General features: G+C 56.8%; 3 protein-coding genes across 6 annotated transcripts; 2 read left to right on the top strand and 1 right to left on the bottom strand.

The window, feature by feature from the left end:
• Positions 1–724: 724 nt before the first annotated feature.
• On the bottom strand, positions 725–4,412 carry LOC132476432 (zinc finger protein 501-like). Its single transcript, XM_060078395.1, has one exon. The coding sequence runs from the start codon at positions 3,761–3,763 to the stop codon at positions 2,288–2,290; it is 1,476 nt and encodes a 491-aa protein (XP_059934378.1). The 5' UTR covers positions 3,764–4,412; the 3' UTR covers positions 725–2,287.
• Positions 3,561–11,341, top strand: ARMC5 (armadillo repeat containing 5). The gene is made up of 6 exons (XM_060078394.1): positions 3,561–4,986; positions 6,811–6,918; positions 7,017–7,803; positions 8,850–9,358; positions 10,025–10,157; positions 10,261–11,341. The coding sequence occupies exons 1-6, from the start codon at positions 4,512–4,514 to the stop codon at positions 11,078–11,080; spliced, it is 2,832 nt and encodes a 943-aa protein (XP_059934377.1). The 5' UTR covers positions 3,561–4,511; the 3' UTR covers positions 11,081–11,341.
• A 2,601-nt stretch (positions 11,342–13,942) lies between these two features.
• TGFB1I1 (transforming growth factor beta 1 induced transcript 1) lies at positions 13,943–19,930 on the top strand. 4 transcript variants are annotated; one of them, XM_060120420.1, is made up of 11 exons: positions 13,943–14,042; positions 15,446–15,546; positions 15,715–15,767; positions 15,862–16,004; positions 16,171–16,258; positions 16,375–16,480; positions 16,598–16,792; positions 17,583–17,756; positions 18,025–18,106; positions 18,406–18,554; positions 18,794–19,930. In XM_060120420.1, exons 1-11 carry the CDS (start codon positions 14,030–14,032, stop codon positions 19,058–19,060), a joined length of 1,371 nt encoding a protein of 456 aa, XP_059976403.1. In that variant the 5' UTR covers positions 13,943–14,029; the 3' UTR covers positions 19,061–19,930. The 4 variants fall into 4 exon arrangements, with proteins under 4 accessions (XP_059976403.1, XP_059976404.1, XP_059976406.1 ...); XM_060120421.1 differs by having other exon boundaries at positions 13,967–14,042; positions 15,385–15,546; XM_060120423.1 differs by lacking the exon at positions 13,943–14,042 and adding an exon at positions 14,287–14,661.
• The last annotated feature ends 2,735 nt before the right edge of the window (positions 19,931–22,665 follow it).

Below are 22,665 nucleotides of genomic sequence, written 5' to 3'. Positions count from 1 at the left end.
TACTCAGCCCTGTCAACACGTTGTTGCTGGAAAGCTCCAGTGTTGCAGAATTTTCTGATCCTCTCCCCTCTCTCCTCCCCCAAAACAGCAAACTAGATTGTGATGTGAAATCTCCCAATTTAAATGTTGGTTCATGGGACTTCCCTGGCGGTCCGGTGGTTAGGACTCTGCACTTTCACTGCTGAGGGCATGGGTTCGATCCCTGACTGGGGAACCGAGATCCCACAAGACGCCAGCAAAAAAAAAAAAAAAAAGTGGCTCAATAGTGTAAACACACACACACACACACACACACACACACACACACACACAGAGTGAAGGCCAAAGCAAACATGTTCACTGCCTCTGGCCTGAGCACTGGCCACACACTTGGAGAGTGAGGCTGCCTCTTTCCCAGCTCAGGGCACAGTGAATGCCAGATAAACCCCTGTTGGATTAAGCCCATCCTTCCTGTTTCCAAGGACTGGCCTGCCTCCCTGCTTTGGGCAGGACCTGTCTCTACAGCTGAGAGGAGATGGGGCACATGGCTATTTACCTTAATGTGAGAAATTAGCTTCCAGTTGACTGAAAGGGATTTTGCAAACAAATCCTCCTCCCATGCCCACCTCTGCCATGTACCTAACGTCCATCTGCAGTTACAATTTTGCAGAGAACGCAATCCAGCTTTGAGGAAACTGAGGCCCCAAGGTCACCAGTAAGAGTAAACAGGACCTGATCATAACAACTATTTATTGAATGCCTACTACAGATGCACCTGGCTCAGGCCTCCAACTCAGTCACTGGCTTGTGCTATTTTGAGATGCCATTGATGGGGAATATGCCAGAACCCATCTGTTCATCACAGAACCAGCTTGAGGAGACAAGTGGCATCCATTAGATGCCACCTTCATGAAGCCTCTTAGACTTACTCCAGGTGATGCCCTTTCTCCAGTGCCAGCATCGAGCCTGAGTCCATCTCCTTCACGACACCAAACTACTCCAGAACTGGGGCTGTCTCACTCATTTCTGTAACCTTTGGGAGAATCCAGGAAGCACGCTGGCGTGACGTCTGTGGGACGACACCACCGGGGACAGGGTGACAGACTTGAGGAAGAGCAGGGAACTGAGGACTGCCGAGTCCTTTCCTTGACGAGTCCTTTCATCATCCCTATTTTACAGATGAAGAGACTGAAGCTCAGAAGAGGCAGACCTGTCCAAGGTCACGCAGTCACAAAGAGAGAAGCCTGGACACTCTGTGCTAGAAGCTGAGAGAGGAGTTACCTCACATCCCTCCCCTTTGGCCCCTCTTCCCCGTGGATACGGTTCTAGATGCACCAAGCCTGATGAGAGACAAGATTTGGGGACAGGGCACCAGATGCATGAGGCTCATGGTCCCATGGGGTGGGCATTAGGCCTCCCCCAACCTCATAAGGGCTACATTCTGTGCCTCTCCCAGGAACACAGCCAGCTACGAGGGGGAGAGCAGGGCCTCACAGCTTAGACTCTGCTCTGGGCACACATTGTGTAGTGCTTCGGGAAGCCTCCCTCTGGCTCCCATATACTTTAAGTTTTACCAATAGAAACACATTTGTTTACGGAGGCAGCCTGCCCCAGCGCCCTGGAAAAATGACCATGTCCAGTCCCCAGTGTCCGGGCACAAGTGAATCTTCACATTTTCTCCTCTGTTGAGGGATCAGAGAAAAAGCCTGGGGAACCTGCGAGGGAAGAGGCTAAAGAGGAGGAAGGGGCAGATGACCAACCTCAGGCCTTCTGCCCTTGCCTAGAAATGTCACCGCCCCCCCCCCCACCAAACTCAACAGACAGGCCTCCCGGTCCTCTGCTTTGGCCCTGGGCCCCACCAGCTTCACCCTGTAAAGACAGCTTTCTTTCAAAGGGGTCACACACCCCAGAGCTCACCTAATGGTCCCAAATTCAAACTCTGATCCTTCTGCTAGAACACAGCCTGCCTTATGGTCCCCTCTGGAGGTGAGGACCTCCCCGACCCCCTCTTCCCCTACTGCGTTCCTCACGGGGGCTTGCCTGGCGTTGAGCCCCATTCCTCTGGGCTGAGCTAACTGTTGCTCTTGGTGTGAGTAGCTCCATCACTCCCTAGGCCTGTGAAGGGACACACCTAGGCTGCCAAAGGTGTTCTGCATCTTAAAGCAGCTGGGCCAGCTCTTGCCGTCCCCAAACTCTCCCTCCAGCTGGAATCCCATCTCCAGGGCCTCAGAGAACAGGCCTAAGCCCACTTTTCTGTTCTGATTCCTCCAGCCTGGGGTTCCCTGATTCAGCCCACTAATCAGCATCCCTAGAGGAGCAGAAGTGAGGTTTGCTGAGAAATGCTGGGCCCCTCAGGCTCCTTAAGGACTGGACCAAAGTCAGAGCTGAAGTCTGGGCTGCAACTTAAGCCAGGGATATTGGCAGGGGCTGCGGGAGCGTCCGCTGGTACTGGCCCAGGTTGGAGCTGCGGGCGAAGGCCTTGCCACACTGCAGGCAGAGGCTTCTCACCGCTGTGCGCCACCTGGTGGATGAGCGTGTGGGAGCTCCGGCGGAAGCTCTTGCCACACTCGCCGTAAGCATAAGGCTTCCGGCCCGTGTGAGTGTGTTGGTGCCGCAGCAGATGTGAACTGTCTCCAAAACTCTTGCTGCAGCTGGGGCACTTATAGGGCTTCTCGCCTGTGTGCGAGCGTTGGTGTTTAAGGAGCTTGGCGCTGTGGGAGAAGGATTTGCCACATTCTGGGCAGGCATGGGGTCGTTCACCCATGTGAACGCGCTGGTGCTCGGTGAACTGGGTGCGCTCACTGAAACCACGACCACACTCAGGACACTTGAAGGGCCGCTCTCCACTGTGGGTGCGCTGGTGCCGTAGGCAGTCCGAGCTGTTGGTGAAGTTCTCGCCACGCTCACAGCAACTGCAGGGCTTCTCCCCAGTGTGTGATCGCTGGTGCTTGAGCAGAAAAGAGCTGCGCCCAAAGCTGTCACCACACCAGGCACAGCGGTAGGGCTTCTGGCCCCTGTGTGAGCGCTGGTACTGCGCCAGGTTGGAGCTCAGGCTGAAGCGCTTGCCGCAGTCCCCACAGCGGTAGGGCTTCTCGCCCGTGTGCGTGCGCTGGTGCTGGATCAGGTTGGAGCTAACGCTGAAAGTCTTACCACACTCAGCGCAGGTGTAAGACTTCTCACCCGTGTGCACCCGCTGGTGTTTAACCAGGTCCGAGTTGCGGCCAAAAGCCTCCCCGCACTCCAGACATTTGTGGGGCCGGAGGCCTGAGTGGGAGCGATGGTGTTGGATGAGGTTGGAGCTCATCCAAGTTTGGATGAGGCTGAAGCAATGGCCACACTCAGGACAGGGGTATGGTTTCTCTCCAGCGTGTACCCGGTGGTGCTTAACCAGATCTGAGCCAAGTCGGAAGCTTTTGCTACACTCCGGGCAGCAGTAGGGCTTGTCGCCCTCATGGCTGCTTTGGTGGTGAATGAGGTCAGGGAGGTAGGCTGCGGACAGTCCACACTCCTGGCACTCGAAGGCTCTGGGGACTGCAGGATAGTTGGTCTTGGCAGGGGCTTCCTCCTCCCCAGGGCCAGAGACTGACCTACGTAGGTACTGCAGGCCCATCATCATTTCCCGGGCGGCCGGCTGCCCCGGCCACACCAGGAAGGACCGCTTGGGCGGAACAACTCCACAATCGAGGGCGGACCTCGGGACTCCCTGGGATCCTGACGACCGGTTCCCCCGCTTCTCGGCCCCGTCGGAGTCCTCCCTTGCCGTTTCTGGAGCCACCGACTCCATAGTGGTAAGAACGTACCATTTCCTAGATACCAACCACTGAGCTCACAAGCACAACCACCACAGCTGGGGACACTCTGGACCCAGGGATTCAGCATCGGAAACGGAAATGTCCACCAGCCCGTACAGTTCTAGGAAGTGGCAGCGAACGGTCTCGGTAGGTTTAACCCTCTCATTCACCTGGCGGAGCAAGTGCTCCCATCTGCAGCCGCTGTCAGGAACCTGATACTTTCCGCTTGGCTCGGGGTTCTCAGTCCGTCAGCGCGGACTTCGGTACCCCGGCCACCAATGGGGGGCGGCGAAGCGAGCCTGAAGGAAAAGGCTGTTGCTGCCAAGGACACGCTGGGGGCAGAGTAGACAAGTCACCTGGAGAAGCACTGTACTGAGACTCCATGATCGGATGTCTGGGTTCTCCAGAGGCACCGGCCCACCCGAGTCCCTTGAGAGAGTTTCCCATCCATCCTAAGCTAGGCGTCCTAAACTTGGCGCGGACTACATATCCCAGCATGCGCCGCACGCGCCTCTGGGGCTCGCACTACGATTAGATAACCACTACTCTCAACATGCCTTCTGCAACTGTGCAAGCCAGAGCACCGGGATCGAGAACTACAACTTCCGACTTGCATGACAACTGCGGCGGCGCTATTTAAAAAGCGTCAGAGAGGAGGTGCCTGGCCACGTCCCGCTCTTCCAGTTCCGCTCCCTAGGATGAGCTGCGAGGAGAGGGGCGGAGCCTTAGGCCTGAGCCAAGATGGCGGCTGCGAAGCTAAGCCCCGCGGACTCGCTCTCATTCTGCCTCGCGCAGCTCACGGCGGCGGCCGGGGAGGGTCTAGGTGGGGGAAAGGACACAGCTACCAACGAGACACCCTTGGGCCGTGCGCTCTTAGCCCTCCGTACGCGCCACGTCAAGGCAGCTGGGGGAATCGAGCGCTTCCGGGCACGCGGCGGGCTCCGCCCCCTTCTCGTGCTGCTAAGGCGAGCGGCTGCAGCGGGTCCCGCCCCGTCCCAGGCTGGCCCAGGCTCCGCCCCCTCGTCGGTCGAGTCAGCGGCTTCTGGCCCCGCCCCTTCTCCGGGCCCCGCCCCCTCTGCTGCGTCGTCATCGACGCCCTCGCCACCAGCGCGCCTGCGCAAGACGCTGGACTTGGCGCTCAGCATCCTAGCCAACTGCTGTACGGAAGGGGAGTGCCGGGCTGAAGTGCGCAGACTCGGAGGCATCATCCCTTTGGGTAAGTGCTCCGCCCCCGTTTCCTAGAAGGATTCTACCCACACCTCTGTCTGTGTCTGGGCCTGGGCGGAGTCTTGAGTTCTTTGTGTTGTAGCCTGGAATATCGTGCTTTCTGACGGCGCAGCGCCCGCAGCTCTCATGATGTCATGACCCGTGACGTCACTGCTCTCTCTATAAATTATACCCTAGCCCTCTTAGATCAGATGCCAATTACCTGGGTATTGGTTGTGGAGCACCTCTCTCGCATCTGGGCTGGTGGAGGCCAAAGGGTTATTTGATGACTCTCAAATGATTCTTACTCTCCATTTATGTTCATAGCAGGCACTCAGTGCCTACTGTGTCCAGCCTTGTGCAGGGCTCTGAAATCCCATTTGATGAGCTGGGGGTCAGAAAGTGTAGTGGTTGAGAATGTGGGCTCTGCAGTCACCTAGACCCATCCGAGGCTAGGATTGTAAAATGGAGTAATAGCTACCTCAAAAGACTGGAATAGGGAGAAAATGAAATACGCAGATAGAACGCAGATATCTAAGTCTGGGTACTTCTAGTTATTAAAAACTAGCACAGTGAGAACAAATCCTGGGAATTCCCTGGCGTCCAGTGGTTAGGACTCGGCACTTTCACTCCTGGGGCTTGGGTTCTGATCCCTGGTTGGGGAACTAAGATTCCGCAAGCCTTGTGGCACAGCCAGAAAAAAAAAGAACAAATTCTAAGCCAATATTTTATAACTATAAATGGAGTGTAACCTTTAAAATTTGTGAATCACTGTATTGTACACCTGAAACTTATTTAATATTGTACATTAACTACACTTCAATTTTTAAAAAAAGAACAAATCCTAACAAAAGATAGCAAGCTTTTCTGTTTACCAGCTAAATTGGCGCCTTCTAGTGGCAATGTTATGAACACAGTTTACACTTCATCGCCAGCTATGAAATTATGCCTATTTTGATGAAATCTTAATTTTTTTTTTTTTTTTTTTTGCGGTACGTGGGCCTCTCACTGTTGTGGCCTCTCCCGTTGTCGAGCACAGGCTCCACGGCCATGGCTCACGGGCCCAGCCGCTCCGCGGCACGTGGGATCCTCCCGGACCGGGGCATGAACCCGCGTCCCCTGTATCAGCAGGCGGACTCTCAACCACTGCGCCACCAGGGAAGCCCAAAATCTTATTTTTTTTGATAAAATAAAACATTAATATATTTTAAATTTTCATTGACAAGAGACCTGGCACATTAATAAGTCCTCAATAAATATAAGTTTTGTTGTTAGTGCATAACCCCTATCATTCATTCACTGTTTTGTATTTTAAATATCTCCTGAACCCATCCACTTCTTTGCCTTCTTCCATCACGTGCCCAGAGACTGTGCTGGGCTGTGCTGGTAGCTGACTTGGGTCAAGCTGTCTTCTCACTATTGCAACAGCCTCCATGTTGCTCCCCCTGCCTTATTCTTTCCCCCTGTAATCCATTCTCCCCATGGCTGCCAGATTTCATCATGTCACTTCCATTCTTAAAACCCTGTGTGGCTCCCAGTGCCCTCACATTCAAGTCCTGAGCCCTTGGCCTGATCAAGGCCCTTGATGAAGTCATAGCATAAACACTAGATCTCACCTCTGGGCCTTTGCAAAGATTACTTCGAAACCTGAAATGCCCTGTAACACTCCCATCCACCATCCTTCTAGCAAATACCTACCTGTCTAACCTTCCAGACCCCAGGTGTTAGGCCTATTCTGGAGGCCTTCCCTGACTCTCTCAGGCCATGCTCTTGAGGTGATTAATGAGAGAGACAAGAAGGGGTAGAAACCTCAAGAGGCCAAACCCTCTTGCAGTGACTATTCTTCAGTGTGTGAAGACAGACAGCATCCAGAACCGAACAGCCCGTGCTCTGGGGAACTTAGCCATGGAACCTGAGAGCTGTGGGGACATCCACTCTGCTGGTGAGCAGGCTCTGAGGGTGGAGCCACCTAGGGCTTGGGGGTGGGAGAAGGGCTTGGGTGTCTGTCCTCGCTCACCTTCTGTCTTCTTCCCTCTCTAGGTGCTGTTCCCCTGCTTGTTGAGGGCCTGACAGCCTGCCAGGACTCACAGTGCCGCCAGAGTGTGGTTCGTGCCCTCCGCAACCTGGCGGACTCACCCCAGCACCGCCTGGCCCTGGCAAAGCAGGGAGTGGTGCGCCCGCTGGCCGAGCTTCTGGCCGCTGCCCCAGACCCTGCGCTGACCTTGGCCTTAGTCCGTGCCCTCCTGGAGCTGAGTCGAGGCTGCTCCCGGGCCTGTGCTGAGCAGCTAAGTCTGGGTGGAGGACTAGGCCCACTGGTCAGCCTGGCCTCCCACCCCAAAAGAGCAGTGCGTGAGGCAGCCATCCTGATCCTTGCCAATCTGTGCGCCCAGGGCCTGGTAAGGCCTGCGCTGGGCAATGCTGGTGGTGTGGAGGTGCTACTAGGTGAACTCCAGCGGCGCCGGGGCCCCAGCGGGGCTAGCCCAGCCTCCCAGCAGCCCCTGGTGCGGGCCGTGTGTCTGCTGTGCCGGGAGGCTATCAACCGGGCCCGATTGCGGGATGCTGGTGGTTTGGAGCTGCTGATGGGCCTGCTGCGGGATCCTCGCGCCAGCGCCTGGCACCCTCGTGTTGTGGCAGCCCTCGTGGGCTTCCTCTATGATACTGGGGCCCTGGGCCGGCTGCAGGCTCTGGGACTTGTACCTCTCCTGGCTGGGCAACTATGTGGTGAGGCTGGTGATGAGGAAGAAGAGGGAAGAGAAGCTGCTTCCTGGGACTTCCCTGAGGAGAGGACTCCTGAGCGGGCAGAGGCCGGAAGCTTCCAAAGCCTCAGGTGAGTTCCCCCTTGATGCTGTGGGGTAGAGTCTTTTCACTACCCTCACTCTCCGCCCATTCTGTCTCGGTGAGACTTTTATTGACTCTGATTCCTAATTCCTTGTTCTCACTTAACATGACCACTTTCCAGTCCCCATTAAATACACCTCTTCTCCCTTGGGGCCACCTATGACCTTGGCTCCACCCCAGCACCTCTGAACTTTGGGGCCCAGACAGGTTCCCTGGAAGGTAGTATGTGCCCTGGTTCTGATGATACCTTCTGGCATATAAGTTCTTATTCTGGAACCACCACCTACAAGCTGAGTCATCTCAGGAAAGTTAATTAACTTCTCTGAGCATCGGATTCTGTGTTAGTAGAATGAAGAATAATACATACCTACCCCATAGAGTTGTTGTAAAGATCAAATGAGGGCACTTTACACCTTACCTGGCACTAAGCAGCGCTCAGTAAACGTCAGCCTTCTGTGAACTCCTGACCTCATTTCCCACTGCTTTCCTGGTGCCCACTGTACTCTTACACACTGGCCTTCTAGCTAGTTTTTGGACCTGGCAGATAAGTACCATCTCAGGGCCTCTTTGGTTATTGTTCCCTGTGCCTAGGGCACTCTTCCTCCAAGATGCCTTGATTAGATCTCACCCTCATCAGCACCCAATTTTAAAATGTCAGCTCTCCCCTCCCGTGGCTCTTTTCTGTTCCCTTTTACTTTGCTCCATATGCATCACTTCACACCACACTAACTGCACACTAACATACCTTGTGGTTTCTTATTTTGTTATCTGTTTCTCCTCACTACAATATAGACTCCAGGAGGCAGGACCTTTTGCTCACTGCTTCTCCCCAGCACCTGAAACGGGGCTTAGCACACAATAGGCATCAGTAATTGCTGAATGAGCTGGGGTTTGCCCCTACCTCCCTTTTTCCCTGACCCCCGCTCGGGCCCACCCTCTCTCCTGGCCTCTGTCACCTCTTTTTGCACAACCCATCTTTTGGCCCTGCCCCCTCCCCTCGGCTCTGGGTTCCATTCTCTCTTTCTCCCTCGGCAGGTCCTGGCTGATCTCCGAGGGCTATGCTGCAGGCCCGGGAGACATCTCTCCCGACTGGTCCCCAGAGCGCTGTCCGCCGCCGCCAGAGCCGGCCAGTCGGGCCAGCCCCTCCCTGGGCCCGACCTCGCTGCGGACGCCCCGCGCCCTGCGCCCACCCAGCCGCAGCCCAGCCGCCACTGCCCCCGAGGAGCCCTGGGGCCATGAGGGGCCAGCGCTGCTGCTGCTGTCGCGCTTCTCCCAGGCTCCCGACCCCAGCGGGGCGCTGGTGACCGGCCAGGCCCTGTGCGGCCTGCTGGCCTACGTGACGGGCGCGCCGGGCTCGCCGAGCCCCCGCGCGCTGCGCATCCTGGCACGGCTCACCTGCAACCCCGCCTGCCTCGAGGCCTTCGTGCGCAGCTACGGGGCGGCGCTGCTGCGCGCCTGGCTCGTGCTCGGCGTCGCCCCCGACGACTGGCCCGCGCTGCGCGCCCGACCCGCTCGCCGCAGCCAGCACCAGCACCGGGAGCTGGGTGGGTCTCTCTGCCCACGTGTGAGGCCACGCGCCCCTGCATGCCTTCCATGCGCCCTGCAGCTCACCCGCTGTCTCACTGCCCTCCTCCACTCACTGCCCACCGTTTGGACAACCTCAGGCACTAGGTGGTGGCGGGGAGGGACTCCCTTCTGCTCCACTGTCCCCCACACGCAGAGTTCTTCAGCCTCTGCCTGAGCCTTGGGGCCCAGAGACCCCAGCACTGGGCTTGGCCTGAACAGCTTAGAATTGTGCCTGTCTTCGTCTCCTTACCCAGTGTCTTCTTGGTTCCGCATTGTCCGGACTCCTGCACTGTCCTTGACTACCACTGGGCCCACTGATGGTGAACCCAGGTTCAGGCACCATGTCCTCCCAGGCCCCACCACCCCTTCCAGCCCTGCCAGGGACTGCCCGGGCTTCTGTGCCCTGTTTCAGTCCTTGAGGGCCCAGACTCACTCCCTGACCATCTCACTCCCCGTTCTTGCCCTTGACCTCCAGTTCCTAGTGTCCAGACCCCGTCCCTCCAGGGCCTTCAGTCATCCCCCTCTTCCTTGCCCCGGGGTTGTTCGCCCCCGTTCCTTTCGGGGACCCAGAGGCCTGTCTTGCCCATCCCACTGCCATCTTGGATACCAGCTCCCAGCCTGACCTGCTCTGCCCACCCCGGCAGGTGAGATGCTGCTGCAAAACCTGACCGTGCAGGCCGAATCGCCCTTTGGAGTGGGTGCCCTCACTCACCTGCTGCTCTCTGGGAGCCCTGAGGACCGCGTGGCCTGCGCACTCACCCTGCCCTTCATCTGTCGGTGAGGGAGGCGTGGGTCCCTCGCAGGGGTGGGGGGAGCAAGGTTGCTGTTCCCCAGCCCCGCCCTTTCCCACCTTCTGAAAGGTTCTCTTTTCTCCCCGAAGGAAGCCCTCTCTGTGGCGCCGGCTGCTTCTGGACCAGGGTGGCCTCCGTCTCCTCCTCTCAGCGCTCACTCGGCCAGCTCCACACCCGCTCTTCCTCTTCTTTGCCGCGGACTCCCTTTCCTGCCTCCAAGGCCTGGTGTCTCCCAGTGTGAGCCCGGCCCTCCTACCTGCGATTCCTTTGGACCTGGACCCGCCCTCCCCTTGCCTCTATGAGCCTCTGCTGGGCCCCGACCCCACGCTGGCCCCTGACCTCCACTTCCTGCTGGACTCAGGCCTCCGGCTCCCTGCCCAGCGAGCGGCCTCAGCCACCGCCTCCCCCTTTTTTCGGGCCCTGCTAGCTGGCAGCTTTGCCGAAGCCCACATGGACCTAGTGCCACTGCGGGGCCTGTCACCCAGCGCAGCCAGGCCTGTCCTGCATTACTTGCACGGCTGCCGGGGCTGTGGAGCTGCCCTGGGGCCCGTCCCTCCGCCGGGCCAGCCCCTGCTGGGCTCAGAGGCTGAGGAAGCCCTGGAAGCTGCTGGCCGTTTCCTGCTGCCTGGGCTGGAGGAGGAGCTGGAAGAAGCCGTGGGCCGCATCCACCTGGGACCCCAGGGCGGCCCAGAGTCAGTGGGTGAGGTCTTCCGCCTGGGCCGGCCCCGGCTGGCTGCCCACTGCGCTCGCTGGACCCTGGGGCCGGGGCAGTGCCCACGGAAGCGGGCCCTGGCCCTGGTGGGGCTTGTGGAGGCAGCAGGCGACGAGGCGGGGCCCCTAACTGAGGCCTTCCTGGCTGTGTTGATGGGGGTAGAATTGGGGAGTGAGGGTCCCAGCCTAGACGGTTGATGTCCCCTGGGAGGAGACCCGAGGATGAGTTGGCTGTGAGGAGTTCTCCCTCAGAGCGGCACAGGAGGAGGCCGAGCAGAAGGGGTCGGGGTCCCCGTCAAGGACCAACGACAGGGTGGACCGAGACCCCAGGATGATGATCTGAAGGCTCAGGAGTGAGAAGCCAAGGCGAGGCATGGGGGCCACAAGATGGAGGGCCGCCCAGGCCCCCAGGCACTTGGCCTGGCTCAGCTTTCTGGAGTTGGAATTAAACACTTTGGAGTTGGCTACCCCTGTTGTGTGGTGTCTCTGCTTACCTTCCTGTGGTAGTACCCCAACCCCTTCACCCATCAAGTAGGGTCCTGTCCCAGTTTCTGTGTCTCAATACAGGCCACCCTTGGCGTACAGGGGTTGTTTTCTAAATTTTTTATTTATTTTTGGCTGCATTTGGTCTTCGTTGATGTTCGCGGACTTTCTCTAGTTGCGGCGAGCAGGGGGCTACTCTTTGTTGTGCGCGGGCTTCTCATTGTGGTGGCTTCTCTTGTTGCGGAGCACGGGCTCTAGGCGCGCAGGCTTCAGTAGTTGTGGCACGTGGGCTCAGAAGTTGTGGCTTGCGGGCTCTAGAGTGCAGGCTCGGTAGTTGTGGTGCACGGGTCTAGTTGCTCCGCGGCATGTGGAATCTTCCCAGACCAGGGCTCAAACCCGTGTCCCCTGCATTGGCAGGCGGATTCTTAACCACTGCGCCACCAGGGAAGCCCAGGAGTTTAGTAAGTAATTATGCGCTGGTTCCTGGAGCCCTGGGATATGGTTGAGTTCCCAGGCTTCTGAGGATGTGGTTTTAGGCCCCAGGGGAAGCCTGCTTCCTGCTGAGGCTACTTCATTGCTCAGATAGCCACCCAGCTGGACACAGACGTTGATCAGGACTAAGAGGGTTGTGCTGAGGGGATGTGAGTGTGGGGATGTACATCCAAGACCTTGGCATTATGGTTTCCTCAGTTCCCTTCACCCATCGTGGGTCTTTAGTCTCTGGATCCATTTTCATCTCTTGGGCCAACTGTCCTGCCATTTTTCTGAGGGAAGACCTACTGTGTTCTTCAAGCCCCTGAGGCCCTTAGTCATGCCCAGAGGGACCTGGAGCCCTAGGCTAGCATTCAGGTGAGGAAAGGGCTTGCATTGCTTTGGTCATCCAGGCAGAGTCTCCATAATCTGGCTCCCAGATCACTGGCCACTTAGGTGGCAGCCTGACTTTGAGGACAGTGTCTGGACTGGGCCTGTCAGCTAGCTTCTGGGGAGCTAAGGTTGCCCCTTGCTGCCTCTGTGCCTCAGGGAGTGTCCAGGTCTCTGTTCTCAGGCTGTGCCTTAAAACCACCCAGAGAGGGCTTCCCTGGTGGCACAATGGTTGAGAGTCCACCTGCCGATGCAGGGGACACAGGTTCGTGACCCGGTCCGGGAAGATCCCATATGCCGCGGAGCGGCTGGGCCCGTGAGCCATGGCCACTGAGCCTGCGCGTCTGGAGCCTGTGCTCCGCAATGGGAGAGGCCACAACAGTGAGAGGCCTGCGTGCCGGAAAAACAAAACAAAACAAAACACCCAGCTGCTTTTTTCCCCCACTAATGTATTATATAAATATTTATGTAAGGATCTGTTCATTTCACTCTCTGGCTTTTTTTTTTTCTTTTTTCTTTCTTTCTTTCTTTTTTTTTTTTTTTTTTGTGACACGCGGCATGTGGGATCTGCATGCAGTATCTTAGTTCCCTGACCAGGGATCCAACCCATGCCCTCTGCAGTGGAAGCATGGAGTCCTAACCACTGGACTGCCAGGGAAGTCTGCAGAGAGCTTTTTAAAAATACTGATGCCTGGGCCCTTTCTGACTGAATTGGACTGAGGGGAGGGTGACTTGGGCATCAGTATTTTGAAAAAAGCTCCCAGGTTCTGATTTACTGCTGGGTTGAGGAACCCCCTGCCCCCATTCCAGTGCTCACATCTGGACTCAGGTCTGGGTTGAGACCCACAGTCCAGTGGCTGCAGCCACACCTGTTGGGTCTGTCCACACCTATCTCTAGAGTTTCTCGTTTCCGACTTGATTTCTCAGGGTCTCAGTCCAGGGAAGGCCTCTTGTTCCTTTGTGGCTGGAGTCTGTGTCTTGCTTTCTTCTCTATGTTCAGCAGTATCTTGAGAAAGGGCTCTTTGGGGACAGGTGTGGCTCATCTCAGTGCTGGGGACGGCTGGCTGGGGTCTGGCTGCCTGGGAGTGTTTCCCCTGAGTCTGTGTGGGGCTTGGGCCTTGGTTTCTGTTTACCTGTGTCTGTATGTCTGTTTCCAACACTATGGCTTAGAGTCTGTGGGTGGGTTCATTGTGTCTCTCTGTCCCTGAGAGATTTCTTTGCATCTAGTTTGCGTGCCCTTTGGGATCTCTCTTTATGTCATTGTCACGGTCTCTAAGGGAAGGTCTCTGAACCTGGGATCTGACTGATCCTTAGAACATCACTCCCACCTCCAACCCCAAAACTCTGTCTGGAGCAGGCTCCCAGGAACAGCCTGGGTGGGAGGGGAGTTCTGTCTAGGACTCAGTTTTGGGGTGGCGGTGGGCTTGGGGGCCTCAGTCTGTGTCTAAGGGTCTCACAGGCAGAGGATCCCCAGCTTAGTCTGCAAGAGCCACTTTCTTACTTTGGCTCTGGCCGCCGGGGGCTCCCTGCAGCTGAGGCCAAGGCTGGGGTGTGGCCGTCTCCGCAGCAAGCAAGCAGGCTGGGCCTGAGTGGGACGGGGCCCCGGGCTCTCCCTCCCTTTCAGGCCCCCACCCCGGGTTCTCCCGTTCATTGCCCCCCCGCCCCCAGCCCTATCCCAGCGGGTCCCGGCTTCCTTACATGGTCACGGCTGGGCCTCCAGCTCCCGGACGTCCCCCCGCCCCCCGCCCCCACCGGACACGGCCCCCGCCCTGCTCGCCCCGCGCGGTCTGCCCGCGCCCCGTCATGGAGGACCTGGGTGAGTGGGGCCCGGGTCCCCTTGTCCCCAGTCCCTCCCCACCGCCTGGACCCGCTTCCCCATCCTGGCGCCCCCTCGCACTCCCGGCATCTCTCCATCCCTGCCTCCTGTCTTCTCGCTTCTGGTCTCTGCCGGCGCCTCCTTTCCGACTCCACGTCCCCCTTCCTGCCTCTCCCTTCCTGCCTTTGCCAGACTGGCTGCTTCCTCCCTTCTTCCCTCGCTCCACTCCTCCATCACTGGCTGCGGACGGATGGGCAGGGAGGCGCAGCGCCTGTCGGGGCCTGGGCTCAGGAGCTCTGGGAAGGGAGGAGTTAAAGGCACCTTGGGTCCAGGGACTGGGAAAGTAGACGGGAAGGGAGGAGTTAAAGGCACCTTGAGTCCAGGGACTGGGAAAGTAGACGGGAAGGGAGAATATGACATCAAGTTCTGGAGAAGAAAATGGGCTTGCCCTAGGGTTTTGGGAAGGAAAGAGTTAAGGGCCCTTAAGTATGGTAGGGGTCAGGTCCTTGGGGCAGAAAGTATAATAGATGAGTGCCAAGATGCCAGGGAGAGGTTAAGTGTTCCACCAAGGCGCTCAGAGATGCAGAGTAAAGGGGCAGAGACTTCTAGATTCTGGAAGGTAATGAGTTCAAAGGGTTCGGATCTGGGGATGGAGGGTGGGGGGCAGGGGAAGGGGGCGGCGTGTGTGTGTGTGTGTGTGTGTGTCTGTCTGTCTATCTGTCTGTCTGTCAGTCGGTCTTGGGGCAGGAAAGAGCACCCAGGCATCTCATCCTCCCTGTCTGTTAGAACTGGGGCTGGAAGGCTCTGCCCTTCGTGGGAGAGAAAAGGTTCCAGCACCCTGCAGTAGGGGGTGCTGCTCAGCTGGGGTAACGCGCACTGGTACGGTGAAGAATAAGCCAATCAGAAAGCAGGTCCCAGCAGACTCACCAATGAGGTGCATAGGGTGGAGCCCAGTGGCGTCTGGAGGTGGGCCAGAGCTGGGAGGGGTCTCTTTAGGTGTAGGGGGTGTGGCAGAAAGAGCATCCAATCAAAAAGCTGGTGTCAGGCGTACAGCCAACTGAGCAATTTGGGGTGAAGCCAAATTTGGCTCCAGTAAAAAGCCGCTTTTGACTGCATTACGGAAGATTCGGAGAATAAAAGAATCAGGTAGCTGAATTTGTATATGAATCTCAGGATGAGCCATGTGGGATGTTCTGATCATAAATAGTCCTTGCTGCCCTTCCACATCTCTGCCTTGGTCTGGCTTCGTGTTTCTTCTGATACTTGACCTCTGCTCCTAATACTGGCTTCCGTCCTCCTCAAACACTGCCCACTTAGAACACTTGTTCTCTGATCTCTTAAGGCCCTGTCTCTGCCTTAACCTTGACCTCCCAACCTCTCACCCTGACGGCCTCTCCCTGCAGATGCCCTGCTCTCTGACCTGGAGACCACAACCTCTCACATGCCAAGGTCAGGGGCTCTAAAAGAGCGGCCCCCAGAGCCCCTCACGTCTCCTTTGACACAGGTGAGATCAGATGCTGGGGACTGGGGCAACCACTAGGGCCAGGTTTGGCAGGGGCAAAGGGAATCTAGGCCTGAGTGGGTACGGTACAGAACAGGCAAGTACAGTACTGTACTTTACAATACAGTAAAGTACAGGCCTATCATCCCACACATATGTCCTTCTCTATAGATGGGGTCCAGGGAATCTTCAGGAGCCTCCGGGGACAAGGATCATTTGTACAGGTGAGGGGGCTGGGTACTGGGGGATGGGGGAGCCAATTGAGACTCAGGCTTGTATTCCCCACCCCTGAACCCAGTCCCCCACCCTGTTTCCCAGCACGGTATGCAAGCCTCGGTCCCCGAAGCCTGCGGCCCCTGCAGCCCCTCCATTCTCCTCTTCCTGTGGTGTCTTGGGCACGGGTCTCTGTGAGCTAGACCGGTTGCTTCAGGAACTTAATGCTACTCAGTTCAACATCACAGGTACCAGGGTTACTGGGGCAGGGCTTGATGGGATGGGGGGCAGGGCAGGGCAGACACTAAGTGGGTATAGACTTCCCAGAGTAGCAGCTAAAGGGATACAAACCTTAACTGGGAAGGAGGCTAGAGCATGGCCCCATGTCCAGTGCCCTTTCTATCCTTTCTGCAGATGAAATAATGTCTCAGTTCCCATCTAGCAAGGAGACTGCAGGGGAGCAGAAGGAAGACCAATCTGAGGACAAGAAAAGGCCCAGCCCGTGAGTTTGGCATAGTTGGCAGGGCTGGGAGAGGGGTGATCAGTCCTGGATGCCTGAGTTACAGGAGGAAGCGTTACTCTGAGGCTCTAAGCTGACACAAGTTGTGTTCTCCACAGCCCTCCCAGTCCATCCCCTGTTCTCCCAAAACCTTCGGCCACCTCAGCCACCCTGGAGCTAGATAGGCTGATGGCCTCACTCTCTGACTTCCGTGTCCAGAATCATGTGAGTCACTCAGGGAGTGAGGGGTGGGCCAGTGTGGATTTGTGGCTCTCAACCCATTTTAGACCCTCCCACATCTGCTGCCTTGCTGACTCAACTCTCCTGTCCTCTCTGCTGCAGCTTCCGGCCTCTGGGCCAACCCAGCCACCAGTGCCAAGCTCCGTGAATGAGGGCTCCCCCTCCCCACCAGGGCCCGCTGGCAAAGGCAGCCTAGACACCATGCTGGGGCTGCTTCAGTCTGACCTCAGCCGCCGAGGTGTACCCACCCAAGCCAAGGGCCTCTGTGGCTCCTGCAATAAACCCATTGCTGGGCAAGTAAGTGGAGCCCTGCGAATAAGGGAGTAGAGACCCACAGACCCATCTTTACTGAGAGTCAGTGGGTATTATTGTTGTTCATATTTTACGGATGAGGAAACTGAAGCTCCAAGTCACACAGCAAGCAAGTGGCAGAGTAAGAATTCCAATCCAATTATTATTCTGGTCCTACTGTGTGCCAGGCTCTATGCTGGCTCCTTTACAAACCCCCATCTCAATTAATCTCCACAAAAGCCTCATTGGCTCCACCCACCAGTCTGGTTCAGGAGCTCCGGTCCTTGGCTTACCGACTGAGCAGATGTTACTGGCAACAGTGCCCAGTGGTTGACCTAGTTCCTCCTGCTAGATAAAGCACCCTACTGCCATCCTAGAATTTCCAATCTCAGCAAAGCAGGGTGGCATTATGATTTTCATGGGCCCTAAGCACTTTCACCTTCATGGGCCCCTTCTTCCATTAATAAAATATATTAAAAATTGCATTTTATGACTGTGTTGGTATAAAGATGAATATATTAGTATTATATATGAAGTCATTCTTCTCCTAGCTCATTTTTTCTTCTAATTTTAAAAGAAACTACAACATTTTTGTGGGTTCCTAAAGTATGCTGGGCCCTAGGCACTGTGCTGGAAGACGGGTTGAGTCTCCATCACTTACAGACTGAGTGACTTGAACGTTAGATTCTTCATCCTGATTGCTCAGAGATAAGATTCGAAAAGTGCTACCTTGACTCACTGGGCACATGGCAGCCTGAGGGCCACTCTGACCCAGGCCTCACCCCCCAACTCGCAGGTGGTGACGGCACTTGGCCGTGCTTGGCACCCTGAGCACTTCGTTTGCGGTGGCTGTTCCACAGCTCTGGGAGGCAGCAGCTTCTTCGAGAAGGATGGGGCTCCCTTCTGTCCCGAGTGCTACTTCGAGCGCTTCTCCCCACGATGTGGCCTCTGCAATCAACCCATCCGACACGTGAGCCCCGCCTCTGTCTCACCCAGGCGCCTGTGGGATGGGCCTCATCCACTTACACTTCTCCCATCCCCACGCCCACCCCAGCCCCGTCCCTCGTTCTCGTCCATGGCCCTTTAGACTTCGCCCTCTCTCTTTGATTCCCAAGTTCCTGCTTAGGTCTCCCACACCTTACACTCATACTTCAACCCACTCACCTAGGTTCAGGGCGGAAGAGGCAGGGGAGTAGAAGTTGAGGGCCACATTGAGTGTTCCCTTTTATTCCCCGCAGAAGATGGTCACTGCCTTGGGCACCCACTGGCACCCGGAGCATTTCTGCTGCGTCAGTTGCGGGGAGCCCTTCGGAGATGAGGGTGAGAGCTTGACTCCCACCTTGAAAGCCGCGGGTCCCCTCGACATCCCTCCCTGCTCTCTTTGGGCCAGCTCACTACGACCTCCGAAGTCCTCGGGGCCGCGAATTTTCCCCTGCTCTCTCCTGGCTTCAACCTGTCCCACCTGTGTGTTCCCATCCCATCCGTTCCCGCTCTGCCCCGCCCCAGACCCCATCCCTCTCCGCCTACCGCCTCCCCTGGCCCCATAGCCTCAGATTTTGTGGGGCTCCTGGTGCCACCTCGCACTCTTTTCCTTCCTCCTACTCGGTTCCCGCTCCTAGGTTTCCACGAGCGGGAGGGCCGCCCCTACTGCCGCCGAGACTTCCTGCAGCTCTTCGCCCCGCGCTGCCAGGGCTGCCAAGGCCCCATTCTGGATAACTACATCTCGGCGCTCAGCGCACTCTGGCACCCAGACTGTTTTGTCTGCAGGGTGAGTGGCTGGGGGGCGGGGCCTGGGAGGGACAGGCCAGCGCGGGGCGGGACTAGGAGCCTGGGGCGGGGCGATTATTCAGAGCAGGGTCCTGGGGAGGCGAGGCTTCGCCTTTGAGGGCGGTGCGAGGGGCTGCGGGGGGGTCTTGGGACGGGGGGACGGGTTATTCAGCTCGTAAGGCAAGTTATTTCGTCTGGAGATCGGCGCTGACCCATCCTTTCGCGGTTGCCCTTCCCCAGGAATGCTTCGCGCCCTTCTCGGGAGGCAGCTTTTTTGAGCACGAGGGCCGTCCGCTGTGCGAGAACCATTTCCACGCGCGGCGCGGGTCGCTGTGCGCCACGTGTGGCCTCCCGGTGACCGGCCGATGCGTGTCGGCCCTGGGCCGCCGCTTCCATCCGGACCACTTCACCTGCACCTTCTGCCTGCGCCCGCTCACCAAGGGCTCCTTCCAGGAGCGCGCGGGCAAGCCCTACTGCCAGCCCTGCTTCCTCAAGCTCTTCGGCTGACCGCCTGCCGGGCTCGCCCCTTTGGGAGAGCGCGGCCCCCAAAACCTCGCCCTTCCCGAAAAGACCGGGCTCTCCAGACCCCAAGGCCTTGCTCTTAGAGCGTGGGGCTCCCCCAGCCCAGCTCCGTGAGGCCCCACCCCCTGGAGGGACCGGCCCCGAAGGTGCTGTACGTTCTCCATGGGCGAGTTCAGAAAAAGCCCCGCCGATCCTAAGGCCACGCGCCCCACGAAGTGGGTCGTACACTGGCAAGTGATCCCGCGTGAGCCCTTCACTTTATTCCCAGCCTTGAGGGAGCCCCCCGACTGGAGGAGGGCCCTTGCAATTCCCACGAATCCGAGGCCAGGCCAGGATGTCCCTCTCCCCGCCCCTCACTGCTCAGTGCACTTTTTTCTACCTACATAAACACACATTCCACGTCACACAGGTGCTGTGTCTCTGCGCGGGAGTGCCTCGCGTCGCGACGCCCCGCCCTTATACTGGCTCCAGCCAGTGATACGTTCTAGGCCACCGCCCTGTGGCGGGAGCCGGACCTTCAGACTCAGCCCTTGCAGGCTGCCCTTCACCTGTCAGATGCGCCTGAGGCTGGAAAAGCTGGCCACCTGCGCAGCATTGTACAGACGGTGACGAGCCGGGACGGGAGCTCAAGCAGGACCCACCAAACCTTCCCGTCCCCAGCCCCCCATCCTTTAGTTCCTTATATCCTCGAAATAAGCACTTAATCTGTACCCCTCCCACTCCCTTCCACCTTGCCACCTTGGCTGGTTTCCAGATTTTTCCCCCTCCTTAAAAGACCCTCAGAGATGGGGCTCCATTCAAGTGCCAATTTATGCCCACCCTTTGGATCTGGGCATTAAATTACAGCTTCCCTCATACGGGTATTGACTCATAACAGCTCCGCTAGGCAGAGGATGACACTTGGGGTGGTCAGGGCAGTGACTGAGGGAAGCGCTGGGGGCTGTAAGAGCCAGAAGGAGGCTTCTAACTCAGATTGGAAGTCAAGGAGGGCTTCCTGGAGGAGGTGACACCTGAGCCTAGCCCCAGCAGAGAAGGGTGGGGCCAGGGGTTCTTAAGTATGGAGAAGTTCAGGCTCCATCTGAATCCCTAAACCCCAGAGGCCTTCCTAAGCCTGGTAGCTTAGACTCTGAAGTTCCCTAGGGAGGGGGCCTGGACTCCTGGGTCCTAACTACAGGGACATTTGAGGTTGGAAACAATGGATTCTCAGAGGCCCTTCCAGCTCAAGGAGGCGCTAACAGCCAAGGAGAACATGTGTGGGCAAGAGACAAAGGTGAGGTTCTCTGTCTTGGCCTCGGGCAGAACCCCCAGATCCTTTCCTCTCTGAGGCTCCACCCCCTGGGTCTTCCTAGGCCTCCTGCTCTTCCTCTTCCACAAATTCTCCCTGGGGAATGCTGTCCATCCCTTGGCTTGTAACCACCACCAAGTCTTGAGCCATTCATTTACCAAGTGTTTACTGAGCACGTGCTGTCCTAGGCTCCATGCCAGGTGCTGGGGAGACCATAGGGAACATGTTCCTTGGCCTCACAGAGTAGTAGGGGAGACAGAGGGAAAACAAACACACAGTGACAAGCGTGATGAAGTAATGGGGACTTCCTTGATGGCCTAGGTAAAGCTGGCCCTTCCCTCTAGTTTCCACCCACAGCACCTCCCTAGTCCCTCACTTATCGCTATTGCAAATAGGTGTTTGTTTGTTGCTTGTTTATTTCTGAAATGAAGGCAAGCTCCTGGGAGTTTGTTTGTCAGATGACATGTTTGTTTTGCTGACCGTTATCTGTCCAGTGTCTAGGATGCTGTCTAGCATGTGGTAAGTGCTCCATAAATGTTTGCTAATGAAGGAAGGAATGAGGAAGGAAGGAAAGGAGCGAAGGCTAGAAGGAAAAAATAGAGAACTAAGTTAGTGAAGGTGGGGAAGGGAGTACTTGAACCAGACTGTCAGAGAAGGTCTCTGTGAATATGTACATTGAGACTTTGAAGGTTGAGGAAAGAGCCAGCCAGGCAAAGAGCCTGAGGAGAGCATCCCAGGCAGAGGAAACAGCAAATGCAAAGGCCAGGTGGTAGGAAAGAGCTTGGCATATTGGAAGAAAGAAAAGAAGGCCAGTGTGGTTGATTAGAGCGAGCAAGGGAGAGAGTAGTTGGAGATGAGGTCAAAGAGGAACTACGTGCCACATCACGAAGGGCTTTGCAGGCCCCCACAAGGGCACATAGATTTGATTTTAAGTGCCCATAACCCCAACGTGTCCTCTGATGCTTGCCCCTGGATTTCTCCCAGGCCCTTCAAATTCATCACCCACTGAAGCAGACACTGTGGGTGCCCTGCCCATATCCACCTGGCCCATCTGGGAAGTCGTATGCAGACACTTCCCAGACACGCAGTCTCCCCAGCTGCTCCCTGAGTTTCTGTCTAAGGGTGCTCTCTGGAGGAGGGCCTGGGGTGGGTGGGGGAGGTTCCGTAACCTCCAGCCAGTTAGAGACAGGGATTGGTGAATGAATACCCCAGCTTTCTGGCCCCTTGGGGGTCAGTTCTGAGGTGAGTTCTCCACAGTGTCTCAGAGGGTCCCCACTGGGATTGTCACAGTGGTAACCTTTCGATCAACACGTGCTTTATTGGCTTTTCTCCTTTCTTTGTCTCTCTTCCCCACTCCTTACTGGGATCGGCTCCCCAATATAGTCCTTGCACCCCAATTCTCATCGTAGAGTCTGCTTTTGAAGGGACCAAAATGAAGGCATTCCTTAAATAACTCATCACATTCCCCTAAAATATTGTTCTCCGTTCCCCATCTCCAGCATGAACCCAGTTCCCATAATCAGACATCCAAGTCTAGTCAGTTCTTCTAGAAAGGCAGAGGTATGGATATTTATCCAGCCCCTCCCTTCTTGCATCCAGCCCTGTGCTGAGCAATGGGACTCCAGGGATGAATCAGATCATTTCCTGCTCTTGGGGAGTCTTTGGTCAACTGGGGAGACAGACGTGGACCCAGGCAAGGTCCATGCCATGTGCTCAGAACGGTGTCAGGAAAGTCCAAGAAGCTTTTCCCAAAGAGATTCCATGGGCTGGGCACTAAAGGCTGAGTAGGAGCTGACCATTTGAGAGGCAGGGAGGCATTCTAGGCAGGAGGCACAGGTTATACAAAAGTTTGGGGGTATGAGAATACAGGGGCTGGGTTGGGCAAGGGAATGGGAAGGAAATATGATTTCACTCTGGGTTTGGTATGGAGGAGTAAGGGGGAGGGTGGGCAGGGGTCGGGGCATCAGGCTGAGAAGCTGCTGACTCCTCCTGGGTGTGATGGGGAGCTATGGAGGCTTCCTAAGCAGGGGAGTGACACTGTCAGATTTGGGCTTGAAAATGATCCCTCTGGCTTAATCAGAATCAGGGGGCTGGCTCAGCCGGGATCCCTAGGTCAGGGCTGAAGGGTAGGCATTTTTAGCAGGTGAAAGAAGTGATTTTGAGCCTGGAGCTCTGGGGAAGGGGTGGGGCTAAGGCCCAGGAAGGGGAGTGCCCTTGAATTTGAAAGTGTCCAGCTCCGCAGGACCAGCCTGCAGCCTCGATGAGAACTGATTCAGCTAAACAAAGCCAGGGAGGGGGGAATTGT

The sequence above is a fragment of the Mesoplodon densirostris genome, chromosome 16, assembly GCF_025265405.1.
Source record: "Mesoplodon densirostris isolate mMesDen1 chromosome 16, mMesDen1 primary haplotype, whole genome shotgun sequence".
NCBI lineage: Eukaryota > Metazoa > Chordata > Mammalia > Artiodactyla > Ziphiidae > Mesoplodon > Mesoplodon densirostris.
Note: the sequence above shows the minus strand (reverse complement) of the source record. Positions and strands in the feature narration are given on the sequence as shown.

Coding starts and splice junctions, on each gene's coding strand:
- LOC132476432 (XM_060078395.1), bottom strand. CDS start 3,763: ATGGAGTCGGTGGCTCCAGAAACGGCAAGGGAGGACTCCGACGGGGCC.
- ARMC5 (XM_060078394.1), top strand. CDS start 4,512: ATGGCGGCTGCGAAGCTAAGCCCCGCGGACTCGCTCTCATTCTGCCTC. Junction 4,987..6,810: donor CGGAGGCATCATCCCTTTGG/GTAAGTGCTCCG, acceptor ACCCTCTTGCAG/TGACTATTCTTCAGTGTGTG. Junction 10,158..10,260: donor ACCCTGCCCTTCATCTGTCG/GTGAGGGAGGCG, acceptor TTCTCCCCGAAG/GAAGCCCTCTCTGTGGCGCC.
- TGFB1I1 (XM_060120420.1), top strand. Junction 15,547..15,714: donor TCACGTCTCCTTTGACACAG/GTGAGATCAGAT, acceptor CCTTCTCTATAG/ATGGGGTCCAGGGAATCTTC. Junction 18,107..18,405: donor GGAGCCCTTCGGAGATGAGG/GTGAGAGCTTGA, acceptor TCCCGCTCCTAG/GTTTCCACGAGCGGGAGGGC.